General features: G+C 40.7%; 1 protein-coding gene across 3 annotated transcripts in view; it reads right to left on the minus strand.

Moving 5' to 3' along the window:
* Window positions 1–2,494: 2,494 nt before the first annotated feature.
* Window positions 2,495–23,104, minus strand: part of TRIO (trio Rho guanine nucleotide exchange factor) — a 200,143-nt gene continuing 179,533 nt past the window's right edge. Inside the window, exons 48-51 of one of the 3 annotated variants that reach the window (XM_075271066.1) lie at window positions 21,936–22,113; window positions 18,741–18,944; window positions 17,676–17,890; window positions 2,495–2,857 (exon numbers count right to left, since the gene is read on the minus strand). In XM_075271066.1, coding sequence (XP_075127167.1) covers window positions 2,597–2,857; window positions 17,676–17,890; window positions 18,741–18,944; window positions 21,936–22,113 — 858 coding nt within the window. In that variant the 3' untranslated portion in view covers window positions 2,495–2,596. Of the gene's footprint in view, window positions 2,858–17,675; window positions 17,895–18,740; window positions 18,945–21,935; window positions 22,114–23,104 lie in introns of those variants that run through there. The other 2 variants (XM_075271068.1, XM_075271067.1) reach the window with 2 other exon arrangements.

Consider the following 23,104-nt stretch of genomic DNA (forward strand, 5'->3'; position numbering starts at 1 on the left):
GACTGGCTTAGGTGAGCAAAAATGCCGCCCTCCCTGGGGCCCTGACATAGCGCCACCTGCAGCGGTCACTTCAGGTCACCTCATGGGAGGTGCGGCACTGGTCCACACTCTCTTGTTTCTAACTAAAATTGCAATTTTGGTGGCATATGTAAGATGGTTATAATACAATGTGTAGCACGGCTAATATGTTTATTTCTAAATTTGCGAAAAGAGCACAAGTCTATTGTTGTTTTCATACATTGATAGCAACTATATCCTGCATTCATAACAAAACTTCCTTCTGCTTGCATATTGCACTCCTTAACATTGAACCTGCAACAGCAAGAGTGACAAGCCATAAGGTTATGCAAATTAAGTATCAGGTGCTGCTAAGATCTGCAAATAATAAAAATTTTCAAGAACCTAGCTCTAATCTATGGCAACTGAGAAAGGCATGAAAGCATGTTTAAAGGCAAAAACCTCAAAATTCAGATCAGTTGGGAGTGCAATAATCGTGAGATACCCCCTACTCATCAACATGACATTGATCGCCACTTATTGCAAACTGAAAGGGGCAGAATCATTGATATGAGAGACTTTGGTCATCTTGGCAGAAAGTCAGCAGTATTCATTGTTGCATGTCCTGGTGGATGGAAGAATTGCAACAAACTGGAATAACTGTATGATTTCTAATTGAAAGAATGATGCTTAGTTATCCATTCTGTACTGCCAGTGAAACTGGTCCTCACATCCCTAGCCCACAACAGCAACTCTTAGACGGCATTTGCACAACACTAGGTTATGAGTCATACTTCCAATTTCAAGTGTTCCAAAGAACTCACGTCACCATTCTTATGTTGGTACACAGCAAGATGGCAATGTTGGAATGTAGGCCTATCCTCTTCATTGTTGAGTCCAGTATTGTCTTGCATGCAACAATAGCCAGACATTGGTCTGGGGACCATTTTGGCAATGCCATGAAGAGGACTTCACATGATAACATTACACCGGTCCTACTCCTGGGATTATGGTGTGGAATAATGTACAGTAGCTGGACCCCTCTAGTTTTCATTTCAGACACACAAACAAACTCAACGTTACATTATTTGGTCAGGAAACCAGTGGTATGGCCATTTTTCCAAAAGGAATATCGCAGGCTACATGTTGCTCATGCCACTGTGAGCAGCCTACAAGGCCTAAGAGTGCCTTGCTGATGACAGACTTACCGTTAACTATTTTACTTTTATTTCAGTTCCCCAACAGGAACTAGACCAGTGATGGCCAACCTTTTTGGCTCGGTGGGTCAAAATTTGTTAAAAAACCCCCAAAAACACGAGTTTGACTCGTGTGGTGGGTCACCTCTAGAAAATTCATCATTTTGTGACATTTCTAACTCTAATAACAAAACAAATTATTAGCAATACATGTACTGTATTTATTAAAGCAAAAACATATAATTCAACACTTTTATCCAGGTGTTTATATTATGAACCTTTTTCTGTGACTTTTTTGTTGCTGAATTTCACTTGCTAAATCTTCAACTGAAGGTTGGTATTTTGTACACTTCAAGCCCATGCAAGTGCTGCTAACTTCATCTGTCAGTCGGTTTCTTTTATGGGTTTTAATATTATTTAACGCTGAGGTCTTACAAGGGTTAACTGTCTCTCTTCTCCACAGTATTGCTGTCAGGTTACTCCACCTCCAGATGTGACTGATGTGCATTGGGGGCGTTCCTTTCCACATATGTGCACTGCAATACTGATTTATTTGCATATCCATGGCAGGGCCCTGCTGTGACGTTTGCAAAACCCTGCCAAACCACCTTTTCCCCCCATCCATGGTGATGGATAGGGGGATGGATCCCGCTACACAGCCCATGTGCACATTCAGGGCGGTGAACAGGAGACTCTTCCGCTCACTGCTCACCTCTCTGGCTCCATTCATTGCAGTACTACTGCTGTCGGCAGCTGTGTGCGCTGACCAGTCACTGTGCATGTGCGCGATTTCGGCAAGGCCGCTGCAGACATCACAGCAGCGGCCTTACCATGCAAAGAGCTGTGAATGAAGCTGGAGCCTGAGAGGTGAGCGGAAGAGCCCCCCTGTTCATCTCTAAACAGCCCCCTGTCAGCGCTACAGGCGGCACTGTGTTGCTCGTCAGCGCTGAAAACTGACATAGCGCGGCACTGCGCTACACAAGTATCAATTTTTTTTTTTATCATGTTTGGCAAGAACACTAAGGATTTTTGCTGCAAAAAGACAATTTTACAAAAATATTGGAATACAATTTTCAAATATTATTAAAAAAAAAGTACACACAGTTTTGTGGGGGTTTTTATTATAAAATTTAACTTTTAGTAATCCATTCATATTTGAGGCTCTGGATGCACATTTTGAAATATTTAAATAAATTTTATTTGCCTGTGTTATACAGCAAGGTCTGTGCAATTTTACAGAATCCCAATAAAAGCTGAAAGACAAGATACAGCCTTAAGGTACTTGTCTGTAGTTTTTCTGAATATCTGAATAAAACAGGTGACTACCACTTATGTACAGCATTCTTTTGTATTATCACTCATATACAGCATATATAAAACAATAACATTTATTGCTACCTGTGTTACCCAAATACCCACTTCATTTTTCCATCAGGAATATCGCTGATTACCGCACACGTGTGACCTAGTACATAACTTGGGATCCATCCTTCAGCCGCAGGACAGTCATCAGTTGCAGCCCGGAATACCAGAAACATGTTTTGCTGATTACTTGCCAAAATTTGAACAACCTCTCCTTGGTAGACATTGATCTCATCCTCCTTCACTGCTGTGTAATCATGTGTCACCAGCATAGTGGAGATATTGCTACATCTACTTTCAGTCTAAGATTAGAGGAGAAGAAACATACAAAAACAATTATGGTCATTTTACTGTCAAAGCATGGTACCATATAGCAGAAATATCAACAAGTTATTGTTAAAAGAAGCTGCCAGTGAACTTTTGTGCATGAAGATAATGAATGTACCTATTCACAATCTAAACTTTTTATTGCTAACGCATAGCCTAAATATACTCGGTCTGTGATCTTCATTCCTCATTGAATACTGGCAGGAAAAAGCGGAGACCATTGGTTTCAAAGCAACTGTGTCTAAGTACTCCTATGTACTACAGGGCTGCAGAACAATACTAATAAAAAGCTATTATACTTCTCTCTTTTAAATACATGTGTGGATAACCCTTTGATAATTTTTTCATGAAGACAACTAAAAAATTATATATACTTAAAGCGACTCACCAAAAAAATCCTATAATCAGTCCAGCTACAATTCCTTCTCATAGACATTAGATGAGCACCCCAATACTTTAAATAGTCCAAGAGCTGCAACATTTCCATGAAAAAGCAGTTTTTCAAGGAAATGGTGCATCTATTGTACTTTGTAAAGACATGATGAGCCCCTACGTTGAACTTATTTGCACCCAGTCTGGTACAAAGATTATTATCATGCACACCAATTCTTGTCCTCATATAGTTAAAATCTAATTTTCCTACCTCAGTCACATGAATTTGGGTAAATAATTTTTGATTACATGGAACCCAATTAACCTATTGGTACTATATGTCTTTCCAATGAGGGTATAACCCAGTAACCCAGATAACTTGGGGGGAGGTGAAGAGGGAAAACAGGCACATCATACTTCGGAATCATGTGCACAGTCAAAGTGCTAGCCCTGTTTTTCACGGCTAACACACGCTGACTCATTAATTTCTATGGCTCCTACACAAGACCATGTATTTTCACAGTGTGGTGTATGGGGCCATGAGCAAAACTCAGGACAGGTCCTATTCCTATCCATTTTGTGAACCATGCTCACTGTCCTCAATGAATGGGGACGGTGAGGCACATGAATATCATGTATGTGCTGTTCACTCACAGCCCAGTGGCATGTCGCCTTAAACCCAAATCACAAGCATTGCAAGACAACAAAGCTAACAATTATTTTACTTAGTCTGCTCTAAAGTGTTAAAGTTATGGCGATGATCACAGCATTATTAGGCAGTCTATCAGTTGTGGAAAGATGGGTGAAAGCTCAATAGAAGTTTTAAGGGAAGCCGTGCAAACAAATACAATTGAAAAATAATTATTAGTTTTATTGTTCATCTTGTAGTTTGGCTACATTTTGAAAAGAGCTAAGAATCTTATTTAATAAATGTCTTGGCATAGTGATCTAATACAAGATATTGCAGACAGTTATAGAACTTTAAAGAGGACTTCCACAACTCCATTTATTTACATTATTTAATAAACTCCAGATGTGTCAGAAACAGGAAAGCAGCTTATTAAAGGGAGTCTATCACTGCCCTCGGCTACTTTAAACTGCTCCCATAGTGTTGTAGATGCTGTTTAGCAGAATAAAAATTATACCTTTCTCATGTTTCAGGGCCCCAGGAATGCATAGAAAAAGCACTTTATTTCTTTATTCACTAAACATGCCCATTCTGCGTTCAGCTCTTCCCCTTTGACATGAAAGCACCCAGAGTCATTTTTGCTTCAAAAATTTGAAGTAGATTTTGAAAGCTGAATTTGATGCTAATTCTGAAAATCCTTCCACCTGCCTTTGAAATGTATGGGAGGAAGATTTGAGGCAAAATTTGGAGCAGATTTTAAAGTAAGGTTTATGATGTGGGGAGGAATATGTATGGTAGTTGGAGCCCTCTCTTTTTCATTACAGAGACACTAACAGGTCAGCATTACATTGATTTGTCAGGAAACCAGTGGTGTGGCAATTTTTCCAAAGTATTCCAAGAGGACTATGGCAGGCCACATGTTGCTCTAAATCAGCTCCAAATTCCTCAGTGTGACACACTTTAGGGTACTGATAATAAGGGTACTATGATATTCAGAGGATGTGCGAGAAACTCATATTTAGTGGGCACAGTGTGTGCCACTCTCTGTACTTATAGATGAGGTGTTGTGACAGAAAGAAACCACACCCTGCTGAGCATTCATTGCAGGCTGGGTCAAATGGAGTCAAACAGAAAGAGAATGACCACAGTCAGAGCTTTCACCTCTTAGTCACTGTATTTGTTGTCAATTGCTGTTTATTCTCACTCTTACTGTGCTCATCTGTATTTATAAAAAAACATATTTACCATTGTTCAGGTCATACTGGAAGCAACAGTTTCACACCATGCAAACTCTTACAGCAGACAATCACTTATTCCCATTTATCAACTACGAAACAAGGCAGATGATAAGTGTGTGATTACTGGAGACCCCACCGATCACAGAGTCTCCATTTTCCTCACAGCATGAAAAGTCCATTGTGGAAAAATCCTACAAGTTCATAAGAAGCTGTATAAAATCTCCTCTAGTGATAGCTGCAGTCAGTGTTATTGACCCATTGACTCTCAGCGACAAACTACTTTGTTGTAATGAGCAATAGCTAATGTGAAGCAGCATTAAAGTACAGCACTGTGATGTAGAAAAAGTAAACAGTTTGGGTGCATGGCAATTCCAGCATGCTGTGGTTTTCAAAGTCAGGAAAAACTCCAGAACTCCAAAAATATTGAAAAGATATCCAATTTCATATCAATTAAAATGAATTCCAGCGCAGTCAACTAAGGCTTCATGCACATGACCGTTTGTGGTTGGTATCAGATAACAGACAGGTAACAGATTGGTATCAGTGTGTCATCCATGGTTTTCACTGACATGTGCATTCAAATGCATTGACAGAGCCTCAATCACAGACAGATATAGGACCTGCTCCTTAATTTGGCAGCCCTTCAATTTGGCCTGGACACACAGCCGCAAGAACTATGGATGTGTATATGGGCCCATTGAAATATATGGGTCTGTTTTTCTAAAAATACATTTGTGTGCATGAAGCCTTTAAGTTATACAAAATAAAGCCGTTGCATACCTTTTTAATATTTTTGGAATGCTGGAGGTTTTTTTTTTTTATTTTGTTGGGGAGAGAAGGTGTTTAATGTGATGCAGCAAACACAGTAGCAGTACCTACTAAACAGTCCCTCACTGTTGGAGTTGGAAAATACTGCACTTCCATTGGGGTTTCATGCATTGCCTTGGCAAACAAAAAGATTAACAGCTACCTGCTGGCTGCTGTATACAGAAGTATTAGGTCATGCTAGAAAAAAAGCTTGAATACACCTCCATAGTAATGTACTATACACTGCAATACAGAAGCACTGTAGTGTATGTACAGGTATACTACATTTTCAAGTCTCTTTGTGGGAATGCAAAATATAAAATAAAAAGTAAAAAAAAACCAAGTATACTAGAATTCTCTAAAACGAAATTCCTTTCCCATTTTGAACATTAATTGAAAAAAAAAAAATCGTATTAGGCATAACCATGTGTATAAAAGACTGAACTATTAATGTTTTTTTTTTTTTCCATTCTGTATGGTGAATGCTGTGAAAAAAAATGCAATATATTTTTGGTCACCTTACCTATACTAGAAAATGGTACCAATAAAAAGGCAGATTGCATTATCCTTATATTTATTACTTTTTTAGTTTTTTAATTAACAAAAGTATGTTGTGTTTGGATACGATACAATCGGGCAAATTCTATATTTCACAGAGGAGAAGGAGCCAGGCAGTAGGGAAAGCAAGTAGGATGCTCGGCTGTATAGCTTGAGGTATTATCAGTAGGAAGCGAGAGATTGTTATCCCGCTATACAGAGCACTAATACAAGTATATCTCGAATAGTAGGGGAATTTAGCAATCCCTCTATGCCAGTTTTCTGTTAGGGCCTTTATTATGACTGGCATATGAAACGCAACTCATAAATATGCCCCAATGTGTCCAATTCCGGAGACACGGCATACTATTACAGCAAAAGTCAGAAAGGGTTAAACATTAAAGGTATACATAAGGTTCAGAAGGGGAGTGTTTTTAATAAAAAGAACTGCAGGAAATATTGCAGTGTTTCAGTGTTGGAAGAAACTGCCATTACTTTTCTATGTGTCTTTGATATGTGCTGTCAGCTATGAATCCTTATATACACAAGGTTGTGTCCAACCATCCAACTGAATGTACCACATGTGGACTCCTATCAGGATCAAGAGAAATTAGAGACCCCCAGAGTTAAGGACTTCCCAGCTATGTAATGTTTTGTCATGTGACCAGCGATCAGACTCTCCAACTGAAACATCATCTTATATGAGATGAGGCCCTATGACAGCCTTAATGTGAATCCTATAGGAATGACTATATAGGAATGAATAGAGAAGCAGACTTCCTGCCTGCACATGAGATGATGTAATCAGCTGGGAGTTCAGGTGTCAGACTTCCAGGGGAGGAGGGGGGTGGGCATTCAACAGCCAGGTCAGTCGAACTACAGCCACAAACTAGCAAGATACTGGGATTTCTTGTCGACATGGATCCCCTAAGCTGACAGGGAACATTGGAGTCGCCCTTGAATTCTCTCTAGAGGCCTTCTTCTCTGAGGGTGTGTCTACCACCTTAAGACATTTGAAGAAATGAACGTCACACTGGAATTGTGCTGAATAATTGGATTGTTTATTCACATAGGGAGGTAGAGTACCTCTAGAGTAACTCTACCTCCCTATGTGAATAAACAATCCAATTATTCAGCACTATTCCAGTGTGACGTTCATTTCTTCAAATATACTACAGGTTGGGACCCTACATTCACATATCAAAAGTCTCTTACTGCATCCCTTTACACTACCATCTTAAGACAGCACATGGTGGTCACCTCATTATCTGCGACCTTGCTGCTGGTGTTGGTACCGTATCGGCACTAATCACACCAGCTATACCACTGCTCCCATCCGCCCTGCACCTTCTACAGCACCGAAGACTGCTGCACCAGTCCCAATGACTAATCCTTGATCTTGCTATCTTCAGCTACCTGACCTGGTCATTGGGCCTATAACACACTGTTTCTTCTCCACGCCGGACTGAGGTGGAGTCTGGACTACACAGCCTCCTGGACCCAGGACAAACGGCCACCTGCACATTGTTCTTCTAAGACCCAGAGAACACCAGCTAAATAAACCTTTCAATAATTTAATCTTTGAAGGGCATGCTGCCCAACATTGCAGCGCACACTGAGCTCACAAATCTGCTACGTTGCCCCCAGTGGCTGTTTATATTTTTCATTACTTAAAGGGGCTCTATCAGCAAAATCATGCTGATAGAGCCCCACATATGCGTGAATAGCCTTTAAAAAGGCTATTCAGGCACCGTAAATTTTATATTAAACTCCCCCCCCCCCCCGTTTTAAAATAATACCCTAAAAAAGAATGTGATCTACTTACGCATCGTGCACGCTGGGCGGGCATTCAGGGTGCGCCGTCTTCTTCATCCATGCCTCCTCTTCCTGCGATGGCCTCCGGTCCAGTCTTCCTCCGGCGCTCACGAACTGACATTGATATAAAAAAATGGCCTGGGCACATGCACAGTAGCATGCGGCTTCTACTACGGCTACTGCGCATGCGCCCAGGCCATTTTTTTTTTAATCAATGTCAGTTCGCAAGTGCCGGAGGAGGACGGGACCCGAGGACATCAGAGGAAGAGGAGGCATGGATGAAGAAGACGGCGCAACCGGAATGCCCGCCCAGCGTGCACGATGCGTAAGTAGATCACATTCCTTTTTAGGGTATTATTTTAAAACTAGGGGTAGTTTAATATAACTTTAGCGGTGCCTGAATAGCCTTTTTAAAGGTTATTCATGCATATGTGGGGCTCTATCAGCATGATTTTGCTGATAGAGCCCCTTTAAGAGACAGACATTGATAGGGCAAATCAGCTGACTCTCATTGACTTTCACCTGTGTTCTACTGTCAACTAGTGACCTGTTGTGGTATTACAAAATTCATGGTTATTGTGCCTTGGAGTCTGCTACTATAATGGCCTTGGTTGCTGGACTGATGGTAAACGATACAAAAGCCTAGCTCTGTTTAATTACTTTCTACGGATCTATCAGCCATTACCTACACAAGCAATGGATTAACTTGTTAGCATGACATACCCCAGAATCTGATTTGTTGGTGTCCTCTTATATGAATTCTTATTTCACGTAAATTCATCCTGCTGAATATTGTTGAAGGTCATGGGCAAATACATTGCCAAATCTCAACCCAGCAAAACCTCTCTCTCTGAGAATGCCTCTTCTTTACCACCTTTTACAGATATTGGTTGTCACAAAAATTTCAAAATCTGCAACAAGAAACCATCACCCAATACCACAGGAAGAGATGGAACTGATAGAGCCTAATCCAACTGATGACATCCCACCGAACATGTTGCTGGCCTACAATCCTGTATCTTCCCTGAGACCTGAATTGCCACCTCAGTAGCAGAAGAAGTGTCCCGCTTGAAGATGTCGCTGTTTGAAAAAAGGCTGGAGATCCTTCATTCCTCTATAAAGCTATCAAACAATTGCAGACTTGCAGAACAAAGCGGTGTCACAGGTGATCACCACCTCTACCCTGGAGCAAGGTATCAGACGATTCCGCATCACTGAGGCAGTCCTTCAGGATAAATTGGAGGACTCTATATATAGTAGCAGGAGAAAGATTTCAGAATGCACACAAATCTAAGATTCTTTCTCTCTGACGACAACCTGATTACTCTCGGGACACACGATATCCCCAACGCCTTCAATTTATACCAACATTTGGACAACCTTAGGCTGTGTTCACACATCAGTATGCCATCCGTCCGTTTGTATTCAGTTTGACACTTCAAAACGGACTGATACACATACTGATTGTATACTGACACCTTTTTATGCTGATAGCAAACGTTCTCAGTCCCCCTAGAGGACAGATAAGAGGATTAAAAGTAGCAATTGTAAACAAAGTAGAGATAAGGAGATATAATAAATGTTCCTGTGTCCTCCTTATCTCTACTCTGTTTACAATTGCTACTTTTAATCCCCTTATCTGTCCTCTAGGGGACGGAGAACGTTTGCTATAGCATAAAAAGGTGTCAGTATACAATCAGTATGTGTATCAGTCCGTTTTGAAGTGTCAAACTGAATACAAATGGACGGATGGCGTACTGATGTGTGAACATACCCTTAGTGTGAACAGTGGACACAGAATTGGGGAGAATAGGGGAGCAAAAGCAGTTCATGCTCTATTACAGCCAAAAACTTGAACTGGACCCTGAAGGAGCATGTACTGTACTAGACCAAAAGATTCCTACAGACCAATGACTTCTGTGTCTTCGTTTTGCTTGATTTTTCAGCATCTGTCACACAGAAACCATTTAGCCAAATCTGTTGTAACCTCCATGAAAAGACCATCTGTTTACAGCTAAGTTAAAGGTTCAGGATAATGGCAGTTGATCTTTGAAAACCCAATCTAGGCCAGTCAACTCTCTTATACTGACGTGAATGATAGATTATCCTAGTTACCTTTTATGAGGACACAATGTTTCTCAGGCACTATTGACCTACAATTTGGAGTCTAGCCATGACCCACATTTGTTTTGTTACTTCACTGTTAGGCTTAATTTATGCCTCTGGCTTGATCTATAGCCAATCCAGTGGTTATGTTCTAACTATTGGGTTTTTCTTCAAATCCCCTATTCTTCCATTTTTTTCCTCTAGTTACTTCTTTTTGACATATGGGAACCTCATTGCTTACCCTAATCGACTGAGCCACATCCTCAATTGCTCGCTGGGAAAACTAAGGAGGGCAGAACATGCAATTTTGTTACAGTGTACATCAGGAGGTACCAATTTTGATGTTTATTAGTATTACAGAAACAATGCACCAATTTAATCATGGGTGGTGATTTCAACAAAATGCAATATCCAGCTATAGACCAGATTGTCCTGACACCAATGGCCTCGATGGACCTAACATTCGATGAACCAATGTCACCGCCTGGGAATACACCTTTTTTTTTATTAGTTAGTTCACAATAGCTTCTCTCACGTAATTGAAATGCAACGAAAATCTGCATGGTCGAAAGCAGCACTCGCCGGCTGGGTAAGTACCCCGGCAGTCTCGACAGTCCCGGGACAGCGGGCCACACCCATGCCCACAGGCCAGGGTGTGCAGGGGGCCAGGGCAGCACCACGGGATTCGCCTGTACTGGCCGGATAAGCACCGCGCCAGACTGTAGGCTGCAGCTCCGGGCAAACGTGTACAGAGGACCTGGCCAGCGACGAGTGACACTACAATTTAGCAGTGGGGGGCCAACAAACGAGCCATTACAGGGCCAAGGGTGCCCATGGGAGGTTGGTGCACGGCCCACACTTTAGGGGCTACCAGGAGGGTGCCTGGCCCCGCAGCACAAGGAAAACCAGGACAGTAGGCTGTCCAAGGGATTACTGGGGCATGCATGTACGGTGGCACGCGGGAGGGGCCCCACAGTATGGTTCAGGGGGCTGCCGCGGGATGGGGTTTCTCAGGAGGATGGAGGGAGAGTGCTCCGGGGCCCACGGTAGATGCAGGGAGAAGGGGGTCAAAAAGGTACGCAGGGGCAAGGGAGATCTGCCTTTGCGCACGGCGGATATTCGCCCCCCACCAATACAGCAGATGTACGCGGTACGCCGCCGCCCCGCGGATGAAGTTGCAGGCACATGCTAGTATGCTAATAAATAAACCTCGAAGGAAAGCTTTATAGGATTCAAAAACAATAATCTCAGAAATATTGGGGGTCACTTTATGTAGAAAAACTTCTGAAAGTGATTTCTATAGTCTTTACTGTACTGTCTTGTAGGACTATTTTATTTAAGACCCATGTGAAAGCTCTATGCGAGTGTGATTTTTAACTGAAGCGATATAGAAGTGGGAACATGTCAAAAAATGGTAATGTTCTCAATCATGGCACCTATTAGAGCTGGCAGTAATCTCTCTTGGAAAAAGATGTAGTCACAAGTATGGAGAAGCATGGACTCATCTCTCTGCTTGGGTGAGGCTGACGCCTTCAGGCAAACATGGAATCAAAAAGGAATAAATGCTTTTTGGGACATAATAAAAACTTCCATGGAAAAAGTGGCTTGTGTTTCTATGAGGATTCTCTTCAGTGTCAAACGACTGGACTTCCTACAGTGTTTGGTGATCTTGCTTTCTTCAACAGTTTTACATAGAGTAGAATGGGTAATAGAAGAAAGAGCAGCCAAATCTTGATCAGAGTCCCAGACTGGGATTTGCAATGTTTGGTAGGGCTAGGGCCGCCAAGGCTGTTGTTGGATAAGAAATCTCCTACCCTCCACCAAAAAAGGTGAAACCAAACAGGAAGAATCACCCATACTGGATTTTTTGGTACTCCAGAGGTTTGTGCTTTGTTTACATACATTAGAGAGGTCCTGTTAGAACTGCAAGGGAGAATTGCCATACGTGTCCTGAGGCTTCTCGCTAGGTGATCTCATGATGTTCCACCTCAGCCACTCACCAGACCCCTTACACCCAAAACAATTAAGAGTCTGCAAGTGCCAATGATGGATGGGCTCTCACAAACAGATTTGAGTCACTCCTGTCAAAGGCATATCACCTTCAGGTCAGGTCCCTTGCCATTGCAGAGCAGTGTTCCACCTCAGCCAAGTGTAGCAGTTGGCTGCCCATGTTGACCGGAAGCAACCACAACGGAAAGATGCCATCAGGACTACCTCATCTGTGTTCCAAAGCCTTGGTGAATGTTCTGCTGAAGAAAGAGTGAGTAATGGGCATGTCACTTTTGATAGGCGACTCCTCATCTTTACTCAAACCTTCGTATGTGTGCTTTGGTGGATTTTTAGGATGCGCCATTTCAGGAAATATGTCAAGCTTTGAGGTAGCTTTTGTGGGGCTCTAATGCCAGGATTTCTGGAGCAATGTATCAAGGTTTCCACTTCTGACATTGTTTGTAGGCTGTCTAACTTTACTCTGTTCAAATCTAGTAGTGAAGTGGACACACACAGCTTCTTCTCGCACGTTCTGGAGGCTTATGCCATAGTTACAGTATGTTCAGGGGTTTGCAGGAAAGAGATGAGGAGTCCTCTGCGCAACACTGTAACGATGGGCCCATCAAACTGATGTATGTTAATTGGCTGCCCAGGAAATAGTGTTAAGTATTTCACAGTGGCAATTGAAGGGGAGATAAGATAGGATGTTGGTTCTCAGGGTGAATAAACAATAAGACAAGTCCACTGAATATAATGGGATTGCAAGGGTATTGTGATAATACCTATGGGCCCGCCAATAGGAACATTTGAACATAGGGGAAATGCCCTGATGTGTTTCCGCAATAGGTGGATATCGATGGCCTTTTAAGTGCAGACCTCAGGTTATGTTAATGTGCCAGAGTGAAGGAGAGTAGTTGATCCACCTGAGGGACCAGGTCACTCCAGGTGTAATTTAGTATGAGACAGCAGCTGTGTCAAAACCTAGTAGGCGGTTAAACAAACAGGACGCTTGGTAGGCTGCTGTCTAATAAGTCCATGCAGCCTGTGATGTTTATGGTTTGAGGACACAGGGGAAAAGAGTAACCAAGAGGGGTAGCAAACTCGCACTGAGCGCCCAGAGACGTGATGGACCTAAGGACAGTTAGAGGTACTCAAGCTTGCTGTTGCATTCAGTGATTGGAGTAAGTCGACTGTGTTAAAAGTAGGAAGTATTATGGAGACTCCTATCAGAGTCAGCAGTGTTGCTAAGAGCCAGGAGTCTTGTACAGGGGACAAGGGTGAGTACTTGCATTCGCAGTAGCCTCCGTTGTCAGGCCATGGTGAAGAGGACCCAGTAGTTCTATTAGATTCTGTAGCTCAGTCATGGCAGTTTCCAATGGGCGTCTCTGGGACCCCTGGGTCTTTTGTTGTCTATTTCCACCTGAAGCTTGGTGCAGGGGAGTTGTATGGTGCCACAGAAATTGCTCTTGTCTGGAGATGGTAACTTTAAGATGAGCAGTAGCCTCTTGTTGTTGCAGCTGTATGAACAGAGATATACCGCTCCTATGGCTGTCTAGGGTGTAGAGTGGCTGTAGAGTGGTCAAAACACCCCTTTAATGAGCACTTGGGCTGGAGGAAAGCTCTGGGGTGGTTTGGAGATAAAATTTTGATATATGGGAAAAGCTGTGGCAGGAGCTCACATACTGCATGTCCACTATACTTGCCTTGCAGGCCAGTCATGCCCCTTCCCTCCCCCACAGTCTTTTTGATGAAGAAATGTGTTAAGACAGCAGAGTGCGCCCGATAGCAGGCAGTTAAACTGGGGCTGCTGGCTCTGGTGGTTGCTGATCCTGGCTGAAAAAGTTGTACAGCATAAGTGAAAGACAGGTCTCCTTTCTCCAAGAAACTGTACCACACCTATTCATGGGTTTCATCAGGTACTGCAACTTAGCTACATTAAAACAAATGAAGCTGAGCTGCAATACAAGAAATAAATTATGGGCAGAAATAGCAATGCTTATGGGAGAAAGGAGACATGATTTCCTTGTCTTGGTACAACAACTTTAAAGGGGTTGTACAGGAAGTGGTAACTGATTTATTGAGTTGCTGAAAATTATTTGTGCTATGGGGGTTGGGTAACTATAGACACCTAACCCTCATTAATCCCCAGATCACAAAAATCAAATACAACTTCGCAGATATCCCCTTTAAGCTGCTGACACTACCATCAAATATGCAGATCTTTGGCAGATAAAATAAGAGTTATTTTATGTATTCGTCTGTAGAGGATTGCTTGTTGACCGATTGCCAGGTATAAGACATTTTGCAGAAAGTTAAAAAAGATTTCCAGGATTATGAAATTATTGAACTACTAGTAAGATAAGTCATAAATATCAAAATTGATTGGAGAAATAGTCAACAAAGAGTCAACACTCAGAACCCCCACTCAGTTTCAGATTACAGCATTCTGATGATGCCACTGATCGGTTGTTGATGATTCCCCCCCCCCCTTCCTAAAAAAAACCCCCCAACAAAAAAAACAACAACTACTACTTAATTAAATAAAATACTTAAGTCCCACAAAACCATTTTACAATATGTAAAGACTAAAAGTAGTTAGAGCTGTTCAGTCTGGGGAAGAGGCGTTTAAGGGGAGATATGATAAGCCTATATAAATATTTAAATGAAATATATATTAGTGGAATAGCCTACCCCAGGAGCTGGTCACAGCTGACAGATTCAAAAAAGGATCAGATGCCTTTTTAGAACAAAATAGCATTGATGGTTATGAAAATGTATAGACTGTCATGATGTTTCCCATCCCCTGGTTGAACTTGATGGACATATGTCTTTTTTCAACCATACTAACTATATAACTATTTAAAGATGAATTCCTAGTGTATGTGTGCAGAAATGTTCTTAAAACTAGAATTTTTCAATAGCTTTCCTACTAATTTTGCTATATACTCAATGAACACTTTACTGTGACTCCATTGTTTATCTAAAACTTCTGATTCTTCATCTCTTATTAATATTGATCAGGGTACACGCCAAGGCTGCCCCCTGTTCGTTGCAATCGAACCTTTGGCTATAGCCATCCACTCCAATCCAAACTTCTCAGGCGTACACATTAGACGAGACAGGAATATAAAGGTAACCTCTTTGTAGATGATATTGCTCCTCAATTACTAAACCACTCCATACAGTTCCTAACCTACTTGATACCCCTAGTGAATTTTACCCACCTCTTGGCTTAATGTGTCTTTGCCTGAAATTAAACATTGCAATACTTCCCCCATCCCCCACTACTACTAGAAACCTTACTGTCTTGAACCTTTGTTTTCAAACTCAAGACAAATACCTTATTTAGGAATCAGTATATGCATCTCCCTTCACAGCTTGCACAGATAGATCCTTCAGTAACCTCAGAATCAGAGGCTAACAACTTGGCACTACCACTCTCTCCTGGGTTGCTAGGATTAATGTACTTAAAATGGTTATTTTACCAATAATTCTTTATTATTTCCACAACCTACCAACTCTGGTGACATCCACCTCTTTCACAGGTTTGCAGAAGGAAATATTCTGCTATAGTTAGGTTTATAAAAGACCATGGATTCAGAGATTCCATGTACTTCCATAAAAGAATAGCAGGCTTCTCTGTCCCCAATCTCTATATATACTATATTGATACTTGCTTTCTGATCCACTCATGCACTCTACTAAGGTCACAGATTTTAGGCAGCAACTATGGAGAAAGGAGATATTCCACTATAACTTCCAGGGCCCTATAGCTCCTTTCCTCCTGGTTTTTTTTAGAATGCCCCTTTCCCCCCTGGCCTTTCTCCAGGGTTAGGCTTCTGACTTTGAAAGATTGTGCTTATTCCAAACCACCGAGAGAGTATTACTCTCCTACAGCTATACTGAGTTAAACACCTCAATGTACACAGTTAAACTAGATTTCATGACAGCCTGGGAGACAGACCTGGAAGTATCATTGACCCTGGCCCCAATGGCAGAACTGTTATACATTTATAGTTTTAGCAAAGGAAGTTTAGCAAAGCAAATGACAAGTTACTCTCATAGAACCATCCTTGAGAATATTCACAGAACCTACCAAGCTATGCCTTATTCATTCTGAGATCTGACCCATGTGCTTCTAAGGTTTACCATATAAGACTATTTTTACTCCATACTTAAAGGAAATCTGTCAGGATAATTGGGGACACTAAACCACCAATAGGTCCTTATGGACTTTGGGTCTAATATCCCACATCAGCCAGTTATAAATCAATCCATAGCAACATTAAAAAAAAAAAAAAAAAAAAAAGCATTATACTGACCCTGCCTCTATATTCCTTGCATTGTTGCAGTTCTTCAATGAAGCCATAGGAGTACACCTCGGCTCCAGTACACATACCACGTACCTCCGAAGCTTCTGCAGTGTGAAGCCAGGGTGTACATCTTCGGCTTCAATGATCCTGTGGGTGGTTTAGTGTCTCAAATGGACCTGACAGGTTCTCTTTAAGTCTGTTCACTACAAACACTTTTTAGGACATAGTTAAATCTATTACCATTGTTTGCTATGTGTTTTTGGTTTGTTGCTCTTATGCGTTTTATATAATTTTCACATGTATTTTCCTAGGCTTGTATATGATTGAGTGACTGCAAACATGAACCTTTCACTAGCTTATGTTTTATAAGTATCTCCCTGTACATCATTTACTATATATTTGCTCACTGCTGTATTTTTTGCATATTATGCTTGTTTCTTTTTCCTGTCAATGTTATTCAATAAATAACTTTGAAACCTTGCTATATGTGCTACATACAATACTGTAAAAATGTTAGAAAAAACATCCACTGAAAAGTTTCAGTTTGATACATGACGCTATGCAAAATTTCTATAGTCATTTCTTTTTAGGGTACCTAATTAAGTAATGGGACATGAAGCACAATGATCTAAAATAACTAAATGACAAGCTATAATCAATATATTAGTAGGAAAAGCTTAGTATGTACATCATCCTGACCACGAATTTAAAAGAAAACAAAAAAGGATTGCTTGCAATCATATTGAAGGAGGAGGAAAAAAGTGAAAAATAAACAGTAATCTATATTGTTATTAGCAGGCATCCAAAGTATGAGGAAGGGCTGTAGTCTAGGCTGATGCAGGAAAAAGAATATGATGAAAGGAAGACAAAAAGAGTTGATTATTTCGAAGCAGAAAGCACTGTAGAGCCGAGCCAGAGGTTAGTAAGGTGTGATCCAGTAGCATAGATTTTCAGAGGGCTTAAAAAAGGGATGGAGCTCTGCTCTTACCCCATTACTCTGAGTAGTTTGTACTGACTGCTCACTCGTGGAGGAGCAGGTGCTGAAGCGATCTGAGTCCTTGATGTGTATGTGATGTCTTGGAACTTTGCGTTGCTGGAAATCACTGTCCCTGGGAAAAACACCAGAGCCTGGGATGCTAGCAGGATTTACTTGCACTGTGCTCCAAAAAGAGCCTTTATGAAGAGGGCTCCTGAGTATAGAAGCTTCCTTGCCAAAAGACAATTGAAAATTAGATGAAATGATATGCGTTGAGAGATGTTTTAGCACTGATAAGTGGTGTTTACAATATAAAGTGGTTTTCCATGAAAGACACTTATGGCATATCCTGTGTCTCCATACCTGTTACTTACCACGCAACCATGCTGTTAAGACTGTCCACACTGTTTTTGTAAATCCTGATCACTTTTATGGGAGTTACAGAAATAGCATAGCTCAGAGCTATGCTGTGTCCATAAAGCCTGACCATAGCTGACAATCTTCACTGCAAGGTCATGGTCACATACATAGCTGGGCATGGAAGCTGGGGGTAAGAGAGGGCTCATTTTAGAGAAAGGTGAGGGTCCCACAGGTGGGACCTGTATCTATCAGACATTTATGACATATCTTTTGGATATGCTATAAATGTCTTTCATAGGAAAACCCCTTTAAGGCAACTGTCCATCTGAGAGTTTATCTAACTACATTAGTGAAGTTTGCTAAACCATCAATCAACTTTTAGAGCTGGGTTCACAAATACAGTAGAGGTAGTGGGCCATGCAGTAGAACCACACATTATCCATGTGGTTTTGAAATGTGGTTATTGGCAATGCAGCATTTACAGATTGTATAAACCCTATGGAAAATAACTAATTTGTAAAACTGAGGCAATATATAGTAAAATGTGTATAATTCTGCCATGTGGCACACTACCACTACATGTGAACTCATCCATAAGTGGTTTAATTCATTCTATATCGCAAACAGTTTTCTCTGCATTTGAAACAATGTTGGCTGCGTTATCATTAGCAATACCTAAATGAATACACATGTTAAAGGCACTATAGACCGACATACCTGATGATTTGTCTGTCTCTGACATAACAGAAGCGGAAACCAGAAGTGGCGAATAGTGTCTAACAGGCTGGGGTATTCGAGACGGCCTCATTCTGCTAGACATCCCAAGCCCAGTTGGATTTGTAGGACCAGTGGAATTGTTCCCACCATTAAGATTATTTCCATCAGTGTGGTTCTTGTGGAATTCAGCTGGAGATGCCAAGGCTGAATAAAAGAAAAAAAATACATAACAAAGATAGTCAAAGTTAGTCTTAGAGAATATTAAAGGGGTTATCCAGCTTCCATACATTATCTGCAAATACATACACAGCCGTGCTAAATATTCACTGTTCCCTTGTGTACTTTTTTCTTGGTTTTATTTTACTTGAGACTCCTTGCATCACTGTTTATATTTACATGCAGTGAAAAGACATTTCCCTTGATTCATCTGCCTGCATTCACTCTCTGTGTGCCCCTCCTTTCTCCACTCTCCCTTGCAATGAAATCAAGGTAACAAGTCACTCTCACTATGCTGTGATGTTTCGTCTGAGAGCTCACACGTTCACATGGGGAGCGAAAGGGCGGATTTTGGCACCGAGAGTGACGCGGGGAGCCATGTCACTCTCGGGCCAAAATGTGCCTGCCACAACTGTCGCGGATTCCGACAGTTGCGGCTTCCCCCTCCGGAGTAGGCTCAAATGAATGGGCTGACTCTGGAGGTTGCTGCCGCGGAATCCGCCTGAAGAAAGGGCAGCTCGCTTTTTTTTTCCACTAGCAGCAACATGCTAGAGCGCTAGCGGTCTCAATAGACCACCATTGTGAGGGGGCAGATTATGAAGTGGATTCCGCGCCATAATCCGCCCTCTTTGTGCCTGTGTGAACTAGCCCTAACTTGAAGACATGTCCACTTTAATGTTTTCTGTAAACCTCTCCAAAAAATGACATTGCTGACTGCTAAGAATCACCTGGATAAACCAGATGGCTATTTTTTGTGGAAGCCAAAATAAAGCTTTTTGGTTTTATTTTAAGAAATTTAATTTTTTGAGAAAGGAAAACATGGCAAAAACTTTGTACCGTCAGTAAAACGTGGTGGTAGTAGTATGGTTTGGGCCAGTTTGCATCTGGGCCAAGACAGGTTGTCGTCACTAATGGAACAATGAATTCTGAATTATACTTGCAAATCCTTAAGGAGATTCTATCATTAAAATAAGTGTTTTAAACTAATAGCATGTAGGAATAGCCTTTATAAAGGCTATTCATCTCTTACCGCTAACTTGAAGGTCCGCACCACCGTTTTTGAATTTTTCTTCTTTATGCTAACTGAGCTCAGACAGCACAGGGAACGTGTAAAAGACCACCGCAAAATGGCGGACGGGGATGCGTAGTCGGCTGTCTCATCTTAATTAGCATAAAGAAGAAAAATTCAAAAAATGCGGCACAGACCTTCAAGATAAAGGTAAGAGATGAATAGCTTTTATAAAAGCTATTCCTACGTACTATTAGTTTGATACACTTATTTTAATGATAGAATACCTTTAAGAAAAACATCAGTATATTTGTCTGTGAGCTGAATTTCAAGAAAACGTAAGTCATCTAGCAAGACAATCACTCTAAGGACTCAAGTCATTCTACTGAATAATGGTGAAAGAAGAATAAAATCGAAGTTTTAAAATGGCCAAATGAAAGTTCAACAGAAATGTTGTGGAAGAACAGGAAGTGGAGTGGAAACCTACTAACATAGCAGAGTTAAAGTTGTTTTATTCTGTGGAATGGGCTACATTTCCTTCAAGCCAATGTGCAGAACTAATCATCAAAAAGCAAACTTCTAGAGGAAATTATTGCTGCACAAGATAGTAACGCCTAAAGGAAAGCTACACACACGTTTGCCACTCATAGATGTGTGATATTGGATCATCTTTCTTCTTCTTTCATGTACAGAAGACTGAGGGTTCATGCACAAGACTTTTAAAATGTCCCAGGCACCTTCAGTAGAAAACAGCCAAAAATTGGTAATGCTGTATAGAAAATTAAACTTAATGGACACAAGGTTCCATTAAAAAAAAAAAAAAACGAAAAAAAAAAAAACGTGTTTTGTATTGTCCCTAGACTTAAATGGTTAGTGTACTAGTTCTATTCATGAAAAAAACAAAACAAAAAGACAACAAATTTAACTTGATTGCACATATCAAGTAGTCTACATCAATAAAAAAAAATAATAAAAAAAAAACAAACAAAAAACTAGTTCAGAGAGGTTACAACCCTCGTCATCAGATTCTACTGGTGTTTTTTTTAACTGAATTGAGGGTATACCCTAATATTTGTTCTTTGCTATTTATTGTCTGAATTCTGCTACTCAGTAAGTATGTGTTTTAGAGGGTCTTGGTATCTGTAATTCTGTTTTATTCTTTAAAGGGATCCTATCATACAAACCCTTTTTTTTTTCTAAGTAATACGTTGGAATAGCCATAATAATGGCTATTCTTCTCCTACCTTTCGTTGTCTTCTCCGTGCCGCCGTTCCGTAAGAATCCCAGTTCTTGTCGGTATGCAAATTAGCTATCTCGCAGCACTGGGGACGTCCCCAATGCTGCGAGAGAACTCTCTCTAGCACCACTTCCATCTTCGTCAGCAGCGTCATCTTCATCCTCTTCTTCCGGCGGTGGCTTGTAACTTCTAGGCCTCGGGCAGAGCAGACTGTGCATGCCCACAGGCCACGAGAAAATGGCCGTTTGCACAGTATTGTAAGCGGACATTTTCTCGTGGCCTGTGGGAATGTGCAGTCTGTCTGCCTGAGGCCTAGAAGTTACAAGCCAACGCTGGAAGAAGAGGATGAAGATGACACTGCTGACGAAGATGGAGGTGGCGCTGGAGAGTTCTCTTGCAGCATGGGGGATGCCCCCAGTGCTGCGAGAGAACTCATTTGCATACCAACAAGAACCAGGATTCCTATGGAACAGCGGCGTGGAGAAGACAACGAAAGGTAGGAGAAGAAGAGCCTTTCTTAAGGCTATTCCGACGTGTTACTCTAAAAAAAAAAAGGGTTTGTATGATAGGATCCCTTTAATTCAAAAACTATCAAAAGTATTATTACAAAGAAAACAACACTAGATAATGGCAAAGCATTTACAAAGAAGATTTATTAGAAACAGAAGAAAAAAGAAATAAATCTCCTGTTTGTTAGAAGTGAGGAAGCCTTTGAACCTAAAACAGTTCTTACCATTAAGGAAGTTTAGTTGGTTGTCTAAGATCTTGTTAATTTCATGAATCCACAATTGTCTCACAGCAGGAGATGAGGAATTCAAAACATATCTTTCAGCAGACTCTCCAGATCTCGACAACAGTGCAAACTTGCAAGGATCACTATCAATGCATTCTTCCAAACTAAGGCAACTCACCTGAAAAAAAAAAGTAGTTTAGACTGAGATAAATTACTTTCAGTAATTTGGCTAAATCGCTCTAATGACAGTAAAAAGATTAAAAGCTTCAGTAAAATAAATAAATAAATAAATATATATATATATATATATATATATTAGATAGACACAATTGTCTGTGTCTAACTGCTACTGTTTTATTTACTTATCTGATTGAGGAGCGAGGAATATGCAAATTATATCTCCTTGGTGGAAAGGGAACATTGCTCGAGCACCACCTTTTGGAAGATGGCTACCTCAAGATTAACCCCATAGAGACACAGCTCAAAAGTGACTTGAGGACCAGGCCTCTTTTTTCAAAACTGACATGTGTCACTTTAAATGGCAATAACTTTGAGACGCTTTAACTTACACAAGTGATTCTGAGATTGTTTTTTCGTAACACATTGTACTTCATGTCAGTAGTAAATTTTAGTCGATATGTTTTGTCTTTAATTATGAAAAAATAGGAAATTTGGTGAAAATTTTGAAAAAAATGCCGTTTTCAAACTTTGAAATTGCAAGCCTTTTAAATAGAAATCCATACTACCCAAATTTTTTCATAAATATAATTAACCATATCTCTGATTTATGTAGCAATCAAATTTTAATCACCCTTTCATTTTTTTCAGATATTATAAGGCTTACAAGTCAAGCAGTAATTTTCCAAATTTTCAAGAAAATTTCCAAAGCACATTTTTCAAGGGACCAGTTCAGTTCTGAAGGGTACTTGAAAAGCCTCTCTAATAAAACCCCCCATAAGTCACCCCATTCTAAAAACTGCATTCCTGAAAGAATCCAAAACAGCAGTTAGAAAGTTTCTTAACCCTTTCAGCATTTCACAGCAATTACAACAAAATGGAGGTCAAATTTACATTTTTCAATTTCTGTCACTAATATATTTATTTAGCCCTAGAATTTACACATTTACTAAGGGTTAAAGGAGAAACTGCACCGCACATTTTGTTACACA

Source organism: Leptodactylus fuscus, chromosome 4 (genome assembly GCF_031893055.1).
Source record: "Leptodactylus fuscus isolate aLepFus1 chromosome 4, aLepFus1.hap2, whole genome shotgun sequence".
Lineage (NCBI taxonomy): Eukaryota > Metazoa > Chordata > Amphibia > Anura > Leptodactylidae > Leptodactylus > Leptodactylus fuscus.